General features: G+C 47.3%; 2 protein-coding genes across 2 annotated transcripts; both read right to left on the bottom strand.

Annotated features, from left to right (window-relative positions):
• Positions 1–17,794: 17,794 nt before the first annotated feature.
• Positions 17,795–18,307, bottom strand: LOC141035613 (uncharacterized). The gene has a single exon (XM_073506350.1). It carries the CDS (start codon positions 18,305–18,307, stop codon positions 17,795–17,797), a length of 513 nt encoding a protein of 170 aa, XP_073362451.1.
• Positions 18,308–18,487: 180 nt separating this feature from the next.
• Positions 18,488–19,027, bottom strand: LOC109775964 (uncharacterized). The gene has a single exon (XM_073506349.1). The coding sequence runs from the start codon at positions 19,025–19,027 to the stop codon at positions 18,488–18,490; it is 540 nt and encodes a 179-aa protein (XP_073362450.1).
• Between the last annotated feature and the right edge of the window lie 1,494 nt (positions 19,028–20,521).

Genomic DNA, 20,521 nt, shown 5'->3' with positions numbered 1-20,521 from the left:
TATGCCAAGTTCTCCAAATGTGAATTCTGGCTACCGGAAGTAACCTATCTTGGGCATGTCATCTCTAAGGATGGTATTGCCGTCAACCCCGAGCGAGTTCAGGCTATTCTTGATTGGACTCCTCCCAAGAACGTTAAGCAAGTCAGAAGTTTTCTCGGTCTCGCCAGCTATTGCCGTCGATTCGTCGAGAACTTCTCTAAGATCGCCAGGCCTCTGACTAACCTGTTGCATAAGGGTGCCAAGTTCCAATGGACAGACAAATGTCAGGAAAGTTTCCAGGCACTCAAAGACAAGTTGACTTCTGCTCCAGTTCTAGCTCCACCTGATACTAAGAAGGACTTTGTCATTTACTGCGACGCTTCCCGTCAAGGATTAGGCTGTGTCCTAATGCAAGACCGCAAAGTGATTGCTTATGCCTCTCGGCAATTGCGCCCTCACGAAGAGAACTACCCAGTTCACGACCTCGAACTTGCTGCTGTCATTCATGCGCTGAAGCAGTGGCGACATTACCTTCTCGGTAATCGTTGCGAGATCTTCACCGACCACCAAAGTCTGAAGTATCTGTTTACTCAGCCAGACCTGAACCTCCGTCAGCAGAGATGGATGGAGCTTGTTGCAGACTTCGACTTGGGTATTTCCTATACGCCAGGCAAGGCTAATGTAATGGCTGATGCCTTGAGCCGCAAGTCTTACTGCAACCACCTCCAGGTTCACAAAGTTCAGCCCTCGCTTGTTGAAGAATTCAGGAAGCTGAACCTCCATATTGTTCCTTCGGGTGCACTCGCTCCCCCTCCTAAGGAGTTTGGCAAGGTGAACCTCCATGTTGTTACCCAGGGTTCCCTCAATACCCTAGTTGCTAAACCAGATCTCGAGGACAGCATCAAAAGGCTACAGAGGTATGACTCTGAAGCCCACAAGATTAAGCGCTACCTCGCAAAAGGAAAGCCCTCATTCTCCACCATTGCTGAAGATGACACCCTATACTTCAAGGGCCGCCTAGTGGTGCCATGTGCAGAGAAAAACCTAGATATGACACAGGAAGTTATGAAAGAAGCTCATGATACGCCTCTATGTATCCATCCTGGTAGTACAAAGATGTACCAAGACATCCGTCAGAGATTCTGGTGGTCTAATATGAAGCAAGCCATTGCTCGTTATGTTGCTGAGTGTGACGTTTGCCGTCGTATCAAAGCAGAACATCAAAGGCCTGCTGGAACTCTGCAACCTATCTCTATTCCTGAATGGAAATGGGACCATGTTGAGATGGACTTCGTCACTAGATTTCCCAAATCACAGAAAGGTAATGATGCTATTCTTGTCGTCATTGACCGGCTTTCCAAAGTTGCACATTTCCTGGCGGTCAAAGAAACGATCACGGCTAGCCAGTTGGCAACGCTCTATATGTCCAGGATTGTTTCACTCCACGGTATTCCATTGGTTATCAGCTCAGACCGTGGCAGCTTATTCACTTCAAGATTCTGGGCAAGTTTCCAAGAAGCTATGGGAACTCATCTGTCATTCAGTACTGCGTTTCATCCTCAATCGCAAGGACAAGTTGAACGCGTCAACCAAGTTCTCGAAGATATGCTTCGAGCTTGTGTTATTTCCTTCGGCAAGAAATGGGAGGAATCTCTCCCGTATGCTGAGTTCTCTTATAATAATAGCTATCAAGCTAGTCTAAAGATGGCCCCCTTCGAAGTGTTATATGGACGAAAGTGCCGAACCCCTCTGAACTGGTCAGAAACTGGGGAACGTCCACTCTTCGGTCCGGATATTATCCAAGATGCCGAAGAACAAGTCCGCATTATCCGTGACAATCTCAAGACTGCTCAGTCACGTCAGAAGAGTCAGTATGACCGTCATCATAAAGACATGGTCTATCAACCTGGCGAAAAGGCTTATCTTCGAGTCACACCTATGAAGGGTGCTCACCACTTCGGAATCAAGGGCAAACTAGCTCCTCGATATATTGGCCCATTCCTTATTCTCGAAAGGCGTGGAAAAGTGGCATACCAACTGGAGCTACCGCCGAACCTTTCTCAGGTTCACGATGTGTTCCATGTGTCACAGCTCCACCGTTGCTTCAAGGACCCAATCCGAGCTGTGGATCATGAAGTGCTCGAATTGCAGCAAGACCTCTCCTATATGGAGCATCCGGTCCGCATTCTCGACCAAGCTGAACGCCGCACACGTCAGAAGGCGATCAAGTTTCTCAAAGTCCAGTGGTCGCACCATTCTGAAGATGAGGCCACTTGGGAACGAGAGGATCGTCTGCGCGAAGAATACCCCGCACTGTTTCCTTCTACCTCCTAAATCTCGGGACGAGATTTCTTGTAGTGGAGGAGATTTGTAACACCCCGAGAATCATGCTGCAGTAACTCTCTGTGATTAAGCTAATCATGTTGCTAAACAGGGCTTGATCACATTGGAATCAAATTTCTTTTCAAACTCCTAATTCAAACTTCAATTAAAATTAAAGTGGAAAATAAAAGTTTTCAAAAATTTAAACAAAAATGTTCGGTGGGTGCCAAATAATACACTGGTAATTATTGTGGAGAAAACTCCTTTTTAGAAAATGCCTAAGTATTTTAAAATGGATTAAAAGGTGAAAGAAAATAAATAAAAGAAAATGCAAAACAAAACAGAAAAACAAAAAAATAAAAACAAAAGCCCCCCCCACTGGACCTGGCCCAACTGGGCCAACCCCAGGCCCAGCCGGCCAGCACCATTTCCCCCCCGGCCGAAAGGCCCAGCTCCACCCTGGCCCGTCTGGCCTACCTTATCCCCTCACCCCCACCGACAGCCACCCCCACTTCCCCCCCGAAATATCTCCTCCTCCTCCCTCCCCCCGATCCAGAACGGGATCGAGAGGAGGCCACCGTCGCCGACCGCCCCGCCGGCCTCGCCCTCGCCTCGCCGGCCTGCACCCCGACACCGCATCGCCGTCGTCTCCGTCTCCTCCCCGCGCACCGCTGCCACCTCCCTACGGCCCTAGTGAGCCGCACCTTCCTCCCCCCTTTCTCCTCTGCCCCCGCGCGCACCCCGCCGCAGCCGCCAGCCCCGTGCACCACCGCCGCACGCGCGTACGCACATAGCCCCCCCAGCGCCCGTCTGCTCCCGCCTCGCCGCACCCTGTGCGTGCCGCCCGCCCGTGCTGCGCCCCTGTTCGCGGTGCGCGCCCGCGCCCCGAACCGCACGCCCGTCGACCGGCCTCCGTCGCCCGCCCCCCTCTCCTCTCGGTCACCGCCGCCCCGCTCGCGCTCCGGCGCGCCCAGACGCGCTCGCCCGCGCGCCCGCGTCGACCTCGCGCCGCGCGCCCCCCTTTTCCCCGTGCGCCCCGCGTCCGCCGCGCTCCTCGTCGGAGCCCCGCCTCCCATGGCCCTGGCCGCCGGCGCCGGCGTGCGCCGTGCGCGCCCAGCGCCCCGCCCCGTTGCCCGTTCGGGCCGTGCCCGATAACCCGCGCCCGTAGCCGCAGTGCCCCCCTGGGCCACTGCCTAGTGGGCCTCGCCCCTCTGGGCCACTGCCAGGTGGGCCTCGCCCCACCTGAGCCACTGGCCACTGGGCCCGACCCCCTGGCCCAATGACAAACGGGCCCCAGCGCCCCAGAACGGTTTTTATAAAAAAAAAATATAAATAAAATAAATTAATAATAATAAGAATAAATTAATTAATAAAAATAATAAATAAAACAAAAATAAAAATAAAAATAAAATAATAAATAAAATAAATTAATAATAATAATAATAAGAATAAATTAATTAATAAAAATAAATAAATAAATAAATAAAGAAAATAAAAATAAAAATAGTTTTAATTAATTAATTAATTAATTAATCCTGTTTAAATTAATTAAACAGAAATTATTTAGCTAAACCCTAATTAACCTAAGCAGAGAATGACAGGTGGGTCCCACTGGACCCACATGTCAGTTTGACTTAGTCAACCCCTGTTGACTGCTAATGTCAGCATGACATCATGCTGATGTCATAAATTCAAATTTCGAATTAAATTAAATAATTAATTAAATTCCAGAAATTAATAAAATCTTTAGAAAATCGTATCTTTTAATCCGTAACTCGGATTAAAATATTTTCAACATGAAAGTTGCTTAGAACGTCGAGGCGAATCCTGATACGCAGTCCGTTCGTCCACCACACCTCCCTAACCTATCGGACTCGCAACTTTCCCCCTCCGGTCCATCTGTCCGAAAACGCGAAACATCGGGAATACTTCCCGGATGTTCCCCCCCTTCGCCCGTACCACCTACTGTCGCGTTAGGACACACCTAGCACCGCTCATTGTCATGTCACGCATCGTCATGCTTATGTTTGCATTGTATTTACTGTTTCTTCCCCCTCTTCTCTCCGGTAGACTACGAGACCGGCACTGCTGCTGCCCAGTTCGACTACGGAGTCGACGACCCCTCCTACTTGCCAGAGCAACCAGGCAAGCCCCCCCCCCTTGATCACCAGATATCGCCTATTCTTCTCTATACTGCTTGCATTAGAGTAGTGTAGCATGTTACTGCTTTTCGATATCCTATCCTGATGCATAGCCTATCCTTGCTACTACTGTTGATACCTTTACCTGCAATCCTACATGCTTAGTATAGGATGCTAGATTTCCATCAGTGGCCCTACATTCTTGTCCGTCTGCTGTGCTATACTATCGGGCCATGATCACCTGGGCGGTGATCACGGGTATATACTTATATACTATATACATGACACATGTGATGACTAAAGTCGGGTCGGCTCGTAGGAGTACCCGCAAGTGGATCTTTGTGGCGGAGCGACAGGGCAGGTTGAGACCGCCTAGGTGAGAGGTGGGCCTGGCCCTGGTCGGCGTTCGCGGATACTTAACACGCTTAACGAGATCTTGGTATTTGATCTGAGTCTGGCCATTTGGTCTATACGCACTAACCATCTACGCGGGAGTAGTTATGGGTATCCCGGCGTCGTGGTATCAGCCGAAGCCTTCTTGACGTCAGCGACTGAGTGGCGCGCGCCGGATTGGACTGGAACGCCACTAGGCTAGGTCTGCTTCCGGCCGCGTACGCAACGTGCAGGTGTGCATAGGGCGATGGGCCCAGACCCCTGCGCGCTTAGGATTAGACCGGCGTGCTGACCGCTCTGTTGTGCTTAGGTGGGGCTGCGACGCGTTGATCTTACGAGGCCGGGCATGACCCAGAAAAGTGTGCCCGGCCAAATGGGATCGAGCGTGTTGGGTTATGTGGTGCACCCCTGCAGGGAAGTTTATCTATTCGAATAGCCGTGTCCCTCGGTAAAAGGACGACCCGGAGTTGTACCTTGACCTTATGACAACTAGAACTGGATACTGAATAAAATACACCCTTCCAAGTGCCAGATACAACCCGGTGATCGCTCTCTAACAGGGCGACGAGGAGGGGATCGCCGGGTAGGATTATGCTATGCGATGCTACTTGGAGGACTTCAATCTACTCTCTTCTACATGCTGCAAGATGGAGATGACCAGAAGCGTAGTCTTCGACAGAACTAGCTATCCCCCTTTTATTCTGGCATTCTGCAGTTCAGTCCACTGATATGCCCCTTTACACATATACCCTTTCATATGTAGTATAGCTCCTTGCTTGCGAGTACTTTGGATGAGTACTCACGGTTGCTTCTCTCCCTCTTTTCCCCCTTCCCTTTCTATCTGGTTGTCGCAACCAGATGTTGGAGTCCAGGAGCCAGACGCCACCCTCGACGACGACACCTACGGCGCTGGAGGTGCCTACTACTACGTGCAGGCCGCTGACGACGATCAGGAGTAGTTAGGAGGATCCCAGGCAGGAGGCCTGCGCCTCGTTCGATCTGTATCCCAGTTTGTGCTAGCCTTCTTAAGGCAAACTTGTTTAACTTATGTCTGTACTCAGATATTGTTGCTTCCGCTGACTCGTCTGTGATCGAGCACTTTTATTCGAGCCCTCGAGGCCCCTGGCTTGTATTATGATGCTTGTATGACTTATTTATGTTTTAGAGTTGTGTTGTGATATCTTCCCGTGAGTCCCTGATCTTGGTCGTACACATTTGCATGCATGATTAGTGTACGGTCAAATCGGGGGCGTCACAGGTAACTTGCATAGTGGACAAAGTGTTGGCCCACGGGGATGCAATAAAATCTCACCTCAGGTGTTTGTGATATATCGTGAAGCAACAGGAATAGCTCAACTCAACTGGAGGTTCACTCGAATATTCATTCGTGTGGGTATAGGGGTCAATATGGGTGTCCACGGCTCCGATGTTGATCATTGATCGGAAGGGGTTCCAGGTCATGTCTATACTTCACCGAACCTATAGGGTCACACGCTTAAGGGTCATCTATCTCCTGAATACTAGTCAGGGAGTCTGAGAGAAAATCACCGAAAAAGTTTCGGACAGCGGAATCGTACCGCAGAGAGAGGTCACCGGATGAGTTTCGGTGAAACCAAAAAAGTTGTTTCGGGGTATGCCATTAAGTCAAAATGGTTTCGGCAGATGCTTGATAATTCTTGGAGGGTGCCAGAATCATTCTGGAAACTTTTTGGAATTTTCAGAAATAAAAACCGAAAATGTTTCGAAGCTGCCGGTACCGCTTTGGCTGTTTTTCGCAGATGAAATTCACTATCTGAAATTGTTTCAGAACGAATCCAAAATCATTTTAGTGGGTACTGGAATTATTCTAAGACCCACAGAAATATTTTCGGATTTAGTGGACGCGAAAAATTGTCTTCATGAATAGTGAAAACGCATTCTTGTTTGCTTTTCGCAGATGAAAATCACTAAACCGAAATTGTTTCGGAACGCGTTGAAAATTATTTTAGTGGGTACTGGAAATGTTCTGAGCCCACATAAATATTTTCAGTTCGAACGGACGCTGAAAAATGTCGTCATGAATAGTGAAAGTGCTTTTTTCTTGGCTTCTTGGAGAAGCCACCTTGAGGGCCTTTTTGGTATTTCCCCCCTTGGCTTCTTGGAGAAGCCACCCTTGGGCTTGGCCTATAAATAGGGGTGGAGGGGGCTGCCTAAAGAATCATCCCTTCTCACATACAAGTGCCATGCATGATCTGGCTTCTTCTCTCCCTCCCACGAAAAGAGTTTCATAGAGCCGTAAGGCTGTCTGGGTTCCGGCAGGAACTAGTCCTGGACGGCGAAGCCCTGCCGGATAGATGACACCGTATGTGTGCAACTCTGTAGAGAGATCGTAGTTTCGGTCTTAGTTCGTGAGTGTCTCCCGAAGGGCTGTCCGTATGACCGTCCGAGTTTCGAAGGTCCTCCCGAAGGGCTGTCCGAGTGACCGTTCGAGTTTCGAAGGTCCTCCCGAAGGGCTGTCCGCGACACCGTCCGGGGGGGCTGTTCGACCGCCTCCCGGAGGGCTGTCTGGGGAGCAGATGAGGGTATACATCCTCGCGGTTGGGAGGTTGTAAATCCTAGCTGCGGGGATCGTCACCGCCGATCGTCATCGACTCTACTTCCCGCTGCGCTACGAGTCGGTAACGGAAAAGATCAAACCATGTATGCAATCTCCATAGTGGTCCTGGGCTGGTGCATAGGTCGGAATTTTTTTGTTTTCTGCTGCGTTCCCCTACAGTGGCATCATGAGCCGTGCTATGCGTAGATGCAGGTTTCGATCTAGAATACATGGAGATGTATGGGTATTGCATAATATAATTAGGTAGTAGATGAGATCTATTGCTGAAAATTATTTATGCGGGTGACAGATGAAATCTGTTAACCGACGTTCTTGTTGCTTTCCTAGAATTTGCGTTTGCTCAATCTCGAGACAGCATGGTGGAATTTGACAAAGTTTTGGCAATCCGTGATCCTGATTGATCATGGAAGTGCTATCAGTTCTTTGGATTCTGCCGTAGTCAAAAGAAAGATGAAATTCGCAGATGAAAGGGCATTGCAGATATGATCTGCACGGGGGTCATGCGTATGACGAAGTTTAGTATGGGGCTCGAGATTTAATTATCTCGTGTTTCATACACCCCGACATGTTAATCTAGCAACTTGTATAATCATACTTGATGATAAAACGTTGGTAGCTGCGGTTTAAGTCAAAACCTTAGAAGCCACGTAAAATAAAATTTTGCATAAACCGATTAGAGGCGTCTAACTTGGTTTTGCAGGATGTGCATGTGATGTGGTATAGCAGTGCTCATACTAATTCGATTATGTATGAGATGACTATATGATGTAATTTGATTAACATGACCTGCGTGTCATGATTCGGCATGATGGCTGGAGCCATATGATTGCACTTTAATGACATGCGTGTCAACCTTGTTGTAATGCATTATTTTGTTAGCTATAGAGATAGCAATATTATCTGGTGCATTGACAAGGTGGTGGCAATCTTCGCGAAGGTGAACACCGACGCGAATGCCGAAGACGAAGAAATGAAATACTTCTACGTCAGAAAGGGCTATACCATATCATGCTATTATGAATTGCCTGAGATGTTTATCCCTTATGATGCACCCTTCTTGATTGCGCGGTAGTCGCTTTTTATTAGGGTGATCTCTCACTTAAAATATCAAAGTAGTTAGTGTTCACCCAAGTGTAGCACCGTCTGAAATTCGTATCTTTTCGGGGTGCGCCATGTACACATGAGCACGAACGAATCGAGAGGAATGAGGCGGGTGAGGTCAGACCTCGCAGCAAGATCACTTGGTTGTCTTTGACGTTCAGGCAGGAGAGTCCTGAGCTCGGAACACGCCCATCGAAAGATGAACAAGAATCACATAGAGATGTGATCGGCAAGTTGGCCTACCGATTGAAATTCGTGTCATCAGTGATGAACCCGTCAATGGCATCGAATAGAAATATGGATCTTGAATCACTCTAAATCAATTATGAGAGATATTGATTTGAGTGGGAGCGCACTGTTGAATTAACATGTTTAATTCTCATTGCAATTAATTATGAACACTGTCTAAGTGTTTCTTGCATAATAGTTGTAGAATAATGGCTCGCATTTCCACCTTCCCTATTAAAATTGAATAGCTGTTAAATATATGGTTAAAACTTTACGATTGGTAACGTAATATGAGGATTGTCCTCAAAAGTGCCGAGAAGGACTTTGTCCTATCGCATGCTTTCCATATCCTCCCGCTAATGCTATGGATCATGTGACTCTCGTCCTTCGATCCAAAAGCTAGAATTCTGTTACGGTCAAGTGGAATATGTTTGCTTCCATGAAACCCAAACTTCGAAAGTTGGGATAGTTATATGATATTCATGGAACTGAAAATTATTTTCAGATACAAACAAAGCAATGTTTGTTTGCAAGTATTAGTAAAAGTGTTTACTATGCATTTGACTGTTGGGAAAGGGATCCAGAAGAACGCCTGTCATATAATGAAAGGTGAATAAAACAACAACTTAAAGAGAAAGGAAGTGTCCAAAGGGTGTTAGTATGACTTACACGCCTAGGAAGTCTGGGGCTAATGCCACTCTTAAGTTGGGTGCTTCTTCTGAGAGTAGGAGAAATACTAAAAGTTAAACTGCTAGAAGTATAAAGGCAAAAGGAAAGAAGACTGGAATATCCAGCTCATGTATGAATGTCATACAAGTTTTTGATGTATAGAAGGCTGGTCAAAGATATTGTTCTTGCGAATTATGGTTAAACATGCTAATCACTAATTCTTGGGTATTGTGAGTTCATCACATAAATGCCCGCTCGATTGCATTCTGTTGCAACTCGATGTAAGAACTACTATGGCCTGAAAGACTAGCTAGAAATGAGGTTAAGGTATACACAGGGAACATAGTAAATGTTACTATACCTTCCATCGGTGTATTGCCGTATGTATTTATTTTCATAATTCATTTAGAGTTTTACAAACTCTATCCCATTGCATAAGGTATCTTGCAAGAAGGTTGTTCATAAGAGAACTTTTTATGTTCGATGTTATGAATAACACAAGGGCCATACTTTCATTATGAATGAGATGTATGTTATGAATATTGATAATAATACAATACCTCTGGGTTTACTTTCATAATTCATTTTAGAGTTTCATACACTCTAGCCCATTGCACAATGTTTGTTGCAAAAGAGTTGTTCATAAAAACAACAATTGTTGTTAAGTATTATGAATAACATAAGGGCCATACTTCCATCATCGATGGGACGTATGTTATGAATATTGAGGGTAATATGATACATCCATAACACTGACGCTAGATGTCGCAAGACTAAAAGAATACCACACAAGTGTGGCACTACATTTGGTCACATTGGAGAAACCCGCATGGAAAATTCCATTATGATGGATTTTGAAGTCTTTTTGATTTTGAATCATCTGACACTTGCAACTTTCCTCCGAAAAGTGAAGTGACTAAAATACCGTTCACAGGCCATAAGGAATGAACAACAAACTTATTAGTGATCATACATTTGATGTGTGTAGTCCGATAAGTGTTGTTAGTGGTGGATTTATTTATCTTCAGAAATGACTCAAGTAGATATATGGATATTTACTTGATGAGACGTAAGTCTGGATCTTTTGAAATCATTCGAAAGGTTCTCAAAAATGAAGTAGAAGTTATTGTAACAAGAAAATTATGTTTCTGCAATTTGATTGCACAAAGGAATATTTGAGTTACATGTTTAGCGGATGTCTGATGAGTTGTGAAAGGGGTTTCATAAACTTGCACCTCCCGGAACACCACTGCAAGTGGAAAGTCCGTGGAGATGTAATCAAACCATTTATGACATGGTAAGGTCAAAGATGACATAAATAAATTTGCCATTATCCCTTTTAAATGATGCTTTAGAGACTGCGGCTTTTACACTGAAAAGAGCTACATCGGGTCTGTTGAAATGAAGCCATGGTATGGTACGCCCAACCATGTTATATCTTTTCTTAACATTTGGAATATGGGGCTTGTGTAAAAGTTTACAAACCTATTCCAAATCAGACAAGTGCTACTTTGTAGGTTATACCAAAATGTTGGGTATTCCTCCCTCACTATACCGAGGCAAATGGTTTTGCCGCGAAACGGTGTGCTTTTAAAGAGAATGGTTCTTTCAAAAAGGTGAGTGGGAGAATAGTGCAACTCGACGAGATAAACAGTATCTACGTCATCAGATCAAAGGAAAGAGACCTTGGAAGTAATTCCAGAGTTTCCTACTGCGACTGATACGGAAGTCTCTACAATAAAATGTATGAACTTCGGTCAAACTTGCAGCTGAACGACGTAGGCAAGGCTCGTGCAAACCTCTCAGGTGCGCAAATGAGATATTGCTGTTAGACAACATTATACCTACGATACACAAGGAAGCGTTGATGGGCCCTGACTCCGGAATTGGCTAAATGCCAATACAACCCGAGTTAGTTTCCATATAAGTGATTCAAGATTAAAACCTTGATACACCTTTCGGAAGACTTAGAGTCTAACGAATATTTATGGAACTTAAAACCGATACGGATAAAATGTTTTATCCATAAAGCTCGACTTGTTGAAATAACAAGTTCAAGAGTTGACTACGATAAGGTTGTTTTCATCGTAGCGATGCTTAAAGTCGGTTCGGGTTGAACTAGCAATTAATACATATTTCAATCATGAGATATGAAACATGGATGATAAAAGGATTTCCATCTGATGGAAATGAAAGCTAGGACTTGTATATGATACGGTCCAAAGTAATTTGTCGATCCAGAGGATGCTAGTAGGTATGCAAACTTCAGAGTTCCAGCAATGGACAGAAGAGAGCAAAATGGAGTTGGAATCTTCGTGTTTTGATGAAATGGTCAAAGGGGTTTTGACTTCATCAATGGGTAACGAAGATGCTTGTAATTCAAGAAAGTAAGTGGGAGCGTAATAATATTTCTAAAAACCTTATGTGCTTGGCACATTGGTAATTGGAAATAAATTTCTTGACACAAATTAGGACTTCATTTGAAAATAGTTTTTCGATGAAGTGCTTAGGCTAAATAGCCTCAATATTAGGCATGATGATCTATGGAGATAGATTTACCTAATGGGGCTAAGCAATGAATACATATTGACAAGATGCTAAAACCTTTTAGCATTTAAAACGCCAAGGAGTGATTCTTGCCAAAGTCACATGGAAAGAGTTTTTGCAAGACTCGGTGTCCCAAAACACTGATGAGTAAAATACATGATGCAGATTCCACACACTTTTGTGTTTGGATTAATCATGTATTCCATGGTATGTAAAACAACCAGATATGTCCGATACTCCCAAGGTGTTGCGAGTATGGATACCAAAGTGATCAAATTACTGATCATGGGACAACAATGAAAGATGTCACAGAGTACTAGAGTAAGTACTGATGACATGGTTTTCTCGCAAGCAGAGATCATGAAGAGTTCGTTGTAAAATGTTACATCGATACAGTCTTCATCTTTTCTCCATGCGATATTCGATTTAAATTAAGGGTTTTGTGTAACACACAATGTGGTGGCACAGTTAGTTGGAATTCGTTCAAACTAGTTACTGTGGCGAATTCTATAACAAGGGCTAAGTATGTTGACGCTTTAGAAGCGACAAAGAAGATGTTGAATCATATAGTTCATTCATGAACTTAGTATAGTTCCAAGATGGCTTTTGACAATGGGACACTACTGCAGGTAGTTGCTCCATAACTCAGTCTGAGGAATCCAGGTTCGACCTGTGATTCACATACATACAAAGCCAAGTCCACACAAAATATGAATTTTGTGAAAACGTGAAAACGCGAGGACATGCAAAGATACACACGGAACTGAAGTCGTCAGATCCGTTGGACATCAGGCTATACCACAAGCGAAGCATATTTACACCGGTGTGCCACAGGTGTGAAGTGCATTAGCATAAGCTAGATTATTGACTCTAGTGCAAGTGGGAGTCTGTAGGAGATATGCCCTAGAGGCAATAATAAATGATATTATTTATCTCCGAGTTCATAATTATGTTTATGTTCCATGCTATAACTGCAATGATTCTCGAGTCTGCAATATCCACGAGGCTCGGAGGAAGACTCATATGCACGTGTGGAATAATAAACGGTAAGAAGTATTCCTAGTCTGGCCTCTAAGACTAGCTCAAGTGTTGCATGATGGTTCTGTTTTCCTGATCATGGGCATGTCTATGCCAGCAATTTTGAGGGCACAATGTTAAGAGAACATTTGTGTTGAATCGACCTGGATTGATGTTATGCTAAGAGATTCATTCGTCACAAGTTAATGGTTTATAACACAGAGATAGTTAATGTTTGCATAATTCCTTAGACCATGAGAGTATCGAGTTTCTTCATGCTTGCTTCATGAACTTTGGGGTTTGTTAAACGTCATCCGTAACTGGATGGCTATTACGGCGGCTTACGGGTTCATGAGAAAGTATGTTAAGTAACTTGATAGCTCGAGATTGGGATTTGCTCCTCCGGCACTGGAGAGATATACTCGGGCCCACTCGGTGTTACGGTGTCCATCATTGTCTGGCCAGACACTTTGTGATTTGATCACGGGGATGCCGGAACACGAAACGAGAAAAGAGAACAAAACCGGTAACGAGGTAACTTGCATAGTGGACAAAGTGTTGGCCCACGGGGATGCAAAAAAACTCACCTCAGGTGTTTGTGATATATCGTGAAGCAACAGGAATAGCTCACCTCAACTGGAGGTTCACTCGAATATTCATTCGTGTGGGTATAGGGGTCAATATGGGTGTCCACGGCTCCGATGTTGATCATTGATCGGAAGGGGTTCCAGGTCATGTCTATACTTCACCGAACCTATAGGGTCACACGCTTAAGGGTCATCTATCTCCTGAATACTAGTCAGGGAGTCTGAGAGAAAATCACCGAAAAAGTTTCGGACAGCGGAATCGTACCGCAGAGAGAGGTCACCGGATGAGTTTCGGTGAAACCGAAAAAGTTGTTTCGGGGTATGCCATTAAGTCAAAATGGTTTCGGCAGATGCTTGATAATTCTTGGAGGGTGCCAGAATCATTCTGGAAACTTTTTGGAATTTTCAGAAATAAAAACCGAAAATGTTTCGAAGCTGCCGGTACCGCTTTGGCTGTTTTTCGCAGATGAAATTCACTAATCTGAAATTGTTTCAGAACGAATCCAAAATCATTTTAGTGGGCACTGGAATTATTCTAAGACCCACAGAAATATTTTTGGATTTAGTGGACGCGAAAAATTGTCTTCATGAATAGTGAAAACGCATTCTTGTTTGCTTTTCGCAGATGAAAATCACTAAACCGAAATTGTTTCGGAACGCGTTGAAAATTATTTTAGTGGGTACTGGAAATGTTCTAAGCCCACATAAATATTTTCAGTTCGAACGGACCCTGAAAAATGTCGTCATGAATAGTGAAAGTGCTTTTTTGCTTGACTTCTTGGAGAAGCCACCTTGAGGGCCTTTTTGGTATTTCCCCCCTTGGCTTCTTGGAGAAGCCACCCTTGGGCTTGGCCTATAAATAGGGGTGGAGGGGGCTGCCTAAAGGATCATCCCTTCTCACATACAAGTGCCATGCATGATCTGGCTTCTTCTCTCCCTCCCACGAAAAGAGTTTCGTAGAGCTGTAAGGCTGTCTGGGTTCCGGCAGGAACTAGTTCTGGATGGCGAAGCCCTGCCGGATAGATGACACCGTATGTGTGCAACTCTGTAGAGAGATCGTAGTTTTGGTCTTAGTTCGTGAGTGCCTCCCGAAGGGCTGTCCGTGTGACCGTCCGAGTTTCGAAGGTCCTCCCGAAGGGCTGTCCGAGTGACCGTTCGAGTTTCGAAGGTCCTCCCGAAGGGCTGTCCGCGACACCGTCCGGGGGGCTGTTCGACCGCCTCCCGAAGGGCTGTCTGGGGAGCAGATGAGGGTATACATCCTCGCGGTTGGGAGGTTGTAAATCCTAGCTGCGGGGATCTGCACCGCCGATCGTCATCGACTCTACTTCCCGCTGCGCTACGAGTCGGTAACGGAAAAGATCAAACCATGTATGGAGTCTCCATAGTGGTCCTGGGCTGGTGCGTAGGTCGGAAAATTTTTGTTTTCTGCTGCGTTCCCCTACAAAATGCGCACGCGCGGGCCCCACCTATCATCCGCCCAGGCGAGTGGTAGGCGTCCTTCTTAAATGAGAAGCCGTGGACCGGTCGCAGTCCATGCTCCCACTCCAGTCCGTGCTGCCTCCTCGAAACCCGACACCCAACCCTAGTTCTTCCCCTTCCTCGAGCTCACCGGCCGCCGACAGCCATGGTGTGGTGGAGCACCGGCCGCAGGGGGGCACACGACCACGAGGCTGGTTCTTCCTCGGGCCGCCGCCGCCGCGGCGTTAAAGCAGAGCCCGCATCACCCCCGCGGAGGGCCCCGCGCCTCCCCCATTCACCATCGCCCCTACGGCCGCCGGCGAGCGCGACCGGCACTACATCCATGCGGATGTTTGCCATCGTTATTGGGAGACCAGGACGCCGCTTCCCTGGAGCGATGTTTGCCTGCCCAATAACTGGCATCTGTCCGCAGATCGGGTGCCGATCCCGCCAGTCCCGACGAGCGGTTGCGCCCGCCGCGAGGAGATCGAACGCCGCCGTCGCCTCCTGCCTGACGACCTGTACTACGACCCCAGGTACGTCGTCGACTCCGCCATGTGGGACACATGGTTTCGGGACGAGCACGACGTGCGGCGGGCGTCCTTCTTTGTTGGCACCTCATCTGGCCCGCGGCGGCCACGGACACAGCGCCGAGCGCGTGCTCCAAGTCCTCCCTAGGTGCGGGGGCGTACGCGGGTGCGCGGCATCACGCCAACGTCGTCGCCTTTCCCTCTCCGTCGCCACCACCACCTCCTCGCATGACAGAGGAGGAGAAGCCTGACTCCTTCAATGTGTCATGGAAGACTCCATGAACATGCACGATGAGCCAATGAAAGGGCCTGGACACCATGATTGCCCTCTCTGCGGTCGGCGACGTGGCCGTGCCGGAGCTGGAGATGAGGGAAGAGGTGCTGGAGGAGCAGCCCGTCGCCGCGTTCCACCTGGGCCTGATGGGCCGGCGGTGGAGCTGGTCGTGCACGGCCACGGACATGGCCGACACCGTGGGGTCGTGAACTGGTGTACTACGCCGCCGCGGTCATCGGAGCGTGAGACGTCGCCACGGGGAGAGGTGGTGCATGCGCCTCCCACCTTCCAGGGACCGGCCCACCTCTGGACGCCGTCGCCCTACATCGACCTCACTGGCGACGAGTACGACAACGGCGACACGTGAGGAGACAGCGACGGGCACGGCATCTACGGGCGCGGCAGGTGCGCGCGGGCGGCGTTTTTCTTTTGTTTTTTGTGTTAATTATATTTATGTTAAAAAATGTGGAACGGGGTCGTTCTAGGGCCGTGAAGACTGTTTAATTATGTTTTTATGTTTGCATGTTTTTTTTGCATTTCTTTGAATTTTCGCGATCTTTTTATATCACGTCCCCCCGGACATAATATGGGGTGCTGCCGCGCGTTGGACGCACCGACACGGCAACGGCCCCAAACGGACATGGGCGACCCCATTGCCATCCCAAACGGATGAAAGCAGGTCAAATCGAACGTCCATTTGGGGCCGTGCCTTGGAGCTGGACTTACACATCACCATTGAGTGTTTGTCTTCCCCTAAAGAAAAGGGACACTTACATTTATGCCCCTAATTTGCGTCCACTCTCAGATTTACCCCTAATTTCAAAGCCTGCTCAAATTTGCCCCTATGCCGTTATGTGCATTTATAGAAATGTCGTTCTGTGTCGTTACCGTCCGGTCAAAGCTGGTCCAAGCCGGTCAAAGGGCTTTGACCATCCTGAAAAAATAGCAAAAAAAATCTGAAAATTTGTGGGATCAAAGATACTCAGGTTCGCAAGGTGCGTGCAAATTTTCGTGTTGTTTGGACATTCCAGGAGCTCGTGTCAAAGGAAAAACAATAAATATGTAAGCCTGTGAACAGTAAATTCAAAAAAATAGCAAGAAAATTCAAAAAAATATTAAAAAATTTGGCATCAAAGAGGCTCGGGTCTGCAAGCTGCGTGCAAATTTTTGTTGTGTTCGGACATTGGAGGGGCTTGTGGAGAAAAAAAATTTGGCTCGGGAAAAAACTTGGGAAAAAATGACTATTTTGTTTTTTCTTGCTAGAGCTCCTCGCATGTCATTTGATCACAAAAACTTGCATGCACCTTGTGCACCCAAGCCTCTTTGATGCCAAAAAATTTCATATTTTTTTGAATTTTCATGCTATTTTATTTCAAATTTACTGTTCACAAGCATGTAGATTAACTATTTTTCCTCGCCACGAGCTCCTGGAAATGTCCAAATAGCACAAAAATTTGCACACACCTTGCGCACATGAGTATCTTCTATCTCACAAAATTTTAGATTTTTTAGATTTTTTTGCTATTTGTTTCAGGACGGTCAAAGCTGTTTGACCGGACGGTAACGGCGCAGAAAGGCATTTCTGTAAGGCCAACTCCACCGCGCGACCCCAAACGGACGTCCGGTTTGCCCGGATTTTGTCCCTTTGGGTAGGGAGATGGGGTCGTGTCCGGGCCTGTCCTGGGATGCGGTGGCCGTGCGCCCAGCGCGCGGCCGCATCCGTTTACCCTATCCTGTCCGCCAGGGTAAAAAATGCCCATATTTTCATATCAAAAACTAGTTTGCACGTCCAAATATTTGTCTAAAAATAAAATAGTTTTACAACCCCAATTGAAATTATCTCTAATAAAATAGTTTTACAACCAAATCGAAATTGTCTTGACTGAACATAAAATGAACCAATACATCTATTGGTTGCCAATGTGATCCCACACGTGCTCAACCAAGTCATTTTAAAGATCCAAATGAGTGTGCCAATCACGCAGCTCACGGTAGAATTGGACAAACTGTTCAAATGTGGCTGGTTCTTGGTGCAGGGGCTCAACATTTTCACCTTGATAATCAAATCCTTGGTCGAAGATACTGTCATCACGCTCGTCCTCGACGATCATGTTGTGCATGATCGCACAAGCAGTCATCACCTTCCAAAGCTTCGTTTCATCCCATGACAGTGCAGGGTTTCGAATGATACCCCATCGGGATTGAAGCACACCAAAAGCACGTTCCACATCCTTTCTAGCACTCTCTTGCATTTGGGCAAATCTCTTTCTCTTCTCACCTTGGGGTTTCGAGATTGTCTTCACAAAAGTTGACCACTGAGGATATATGCCATCAGCTAGATAGTATCCCTTGTTGTACTGGTGGCCGTTGATCTCAAAGTTGACAGGTGGGGACTGGCCTTCTGCAAGCCTTGCAAAGACTGGAGAATGCTGCAGCACGTTGATATCATTGTGAGAACCTGCCATGCCGAAGAATTAATGCCATATCCAAAGATCCTGCGAAGCCACCGCTTCTAATATGACAGTGCACGCCTTGACATGCCCCTTGTACTGGCTCTGCCAAGCAAATGGACAGTTCTTCCACTCCCAGTGCATACAATCTATGCTGCCAAGCATGCTTGGAAAGCCTCTAACTGCGTTGGTCGCCTACAATCTCTCAGTTGGCTGCCTCAAGTACTTAGGGCCAAACACCTCGATCACAGCCTGGCAGAACTTGTACATTGACATCAGACATGTTGTCTCACTCATACGCACATACTCATCCACCATATCGCCTGGAATTCCATATGCAAGCATGCGGATGGCCGCGGTGCATTTCTGGTAAGAGGAGAATCCAAGCTTGCCAAGGGCATTCGTCTTGCACTCGAAGTATGGGTCATGAGCAACCACTCCCTCTCGGATATGATTGAACACATGCCTTTCCATTCGAAAACGGCGACGGAATTTATCCGGCTTGAAGAGCGGGGTGTTGGAGAAGTAATCGTCATAGAGCAAGGCGTGGCCTCTCTCCCTGTTGCGGTTCAGGTTGGGAGCACGGCCAGGGACTGACCCCCTGTACCGAGGTAGCTGCCGTTGAATGTGGTCGTGAACGACCAGTGCAGCCACCACAAGTTCTTCATCATCCGATGACGAATCGTCCGATGAACAAATGAAGTGGTGGAAGAAAAACTCATCTCCATTGTCCATACCTTTGTGGGCAAAGTGTCGAACACCTTGCGGTCGTGGTGGCAAAGAGGCTGCGATGATCACCTCGACGTAGCAGGGGTGGTTGCCGGTCGGCTACTGGCCGCTCTGGAGCTCTCGTCGCCGGCGGTCGTATCCCCTCTGCCACCGGCAACGACGGCGACGACCAAACCTCCTTCGATCGACGGCCAAAACTACGGTGAAAGCGCGGGCGTGGTGGCGGCCATGTCAGGACGTGGTTTGGTATGGACGGCCGGCGGCTGCGCGGTGAGGAGGCGGCCGGAGAATAGCGGCGGCGCCGGCGGCGGGGCGGGGCGGGGAGAGGGGGTGGAGGCGTTGGAAGCGAAGGGACTGCTAGTGTCCCCGACAGGCGGGCCACGGGAGGACAAGGGCGTGTGGCGAGCCCGTCCGCGCGATGTCCGTTTCACCCCAAACTCGGCGCAAGTTTGGGCCGGGGATGGGTCGAAAACGGACGGAATCCGAATATTTGTCTGTTTGGGGCCGCGCGTTGGGCCGCGCTATTCGTCCGTTCTACCCCAAACGGACGCACCCGGACAAGATGGGGTCGCGCGGTGGAGTTGGCCTATGGGCACCTAATGACAGAGGGGCAAATTTGAGCAAGCTTTCGAATTAGGGGTATATTAGTGTCTGTCCTGAGAGAGAAGATAGGAGCTACTAGTAAGAGGGTGTTTGGATACGTTTTAGTCCCATGACTAAAAGTAGTGGGACTAAAACTTGCTAGCCTCATCCATGCTTGGATCCAAATACTAAAGAGACTAAAATCAAGTTAATGAGCATTTATTATCCTCCAAACCTCCAATCCAGAACTCGCCTGTGTTAAAAGAGAGGAGTTAAATGAGGAGAGAGAGAGAGGACTAATCCATATTTTAGTAGGGGTACCCCTGACAATAAAATTTTAGTCTTTTAGCCCCTCTTTAGTCAGGGGTGCTTGGAGTTGGAGAGAATTGTTCTTTCCTTGAATGAATCTGTTACATGGGGTTGCCTAATATACAGGTGAGAGGGAGAGAGGCGCCCAAGAGAACAGGCACGCAGGCCAGGGCGTTACAGATCCTATATACATGGAGCTACACAGCATACACACATGTTACAGTTTAACTCCCCCCCTCAACCGGAACTCCATTAGGTAGGACGTTCAGGTTGGAACGAAACTCATGAAACACAACAGACGGCAACCCTTTGGTGAACAGATCAGCAAACTGTGAGCTTGAGGGCACATGCAAGACACGAGCTTCTCCCAGAGCTACTCTGTCACGGACAAAATGTAGATCGATCTCAATATGCTTCGTGCGTTGGTGCTGGACTGGATTGCTGGCCAGGTAAGATGCACTGATGTTGTCGCAATATACAATAGTGGCCCGAGGCACCGGAGACCTGAGCTCATGGAGAAGTTGGCGCAACCAACAAGACTCGGCAACACCACGGTACTCAGCTTCGGCGCTGGAGCGGGACACTGTTGTCTGCCTTTTGGATGACCAG

This window comes from Aegilops tauschii, chromosome 1 (assembly GCF_002575655.3).
Source record: "Aegilops tauschii subsp. strangulata cultivar AL8/78 chromosome 1, Aet v6.0, whole genome shotgun sequence".
NCBI classification, from domain to species: Eukaryota; Viridiplantae; Streptophyta; class Magnoliopsida; order Poales; family Poaceae; genus Aegilops; species Aegilops tauschii.
The sequence above is the reverse complement of the archived record's forward strand: the minus strand, read 5'-3'. Positions and strand labels throughout refer to the sequence as shown.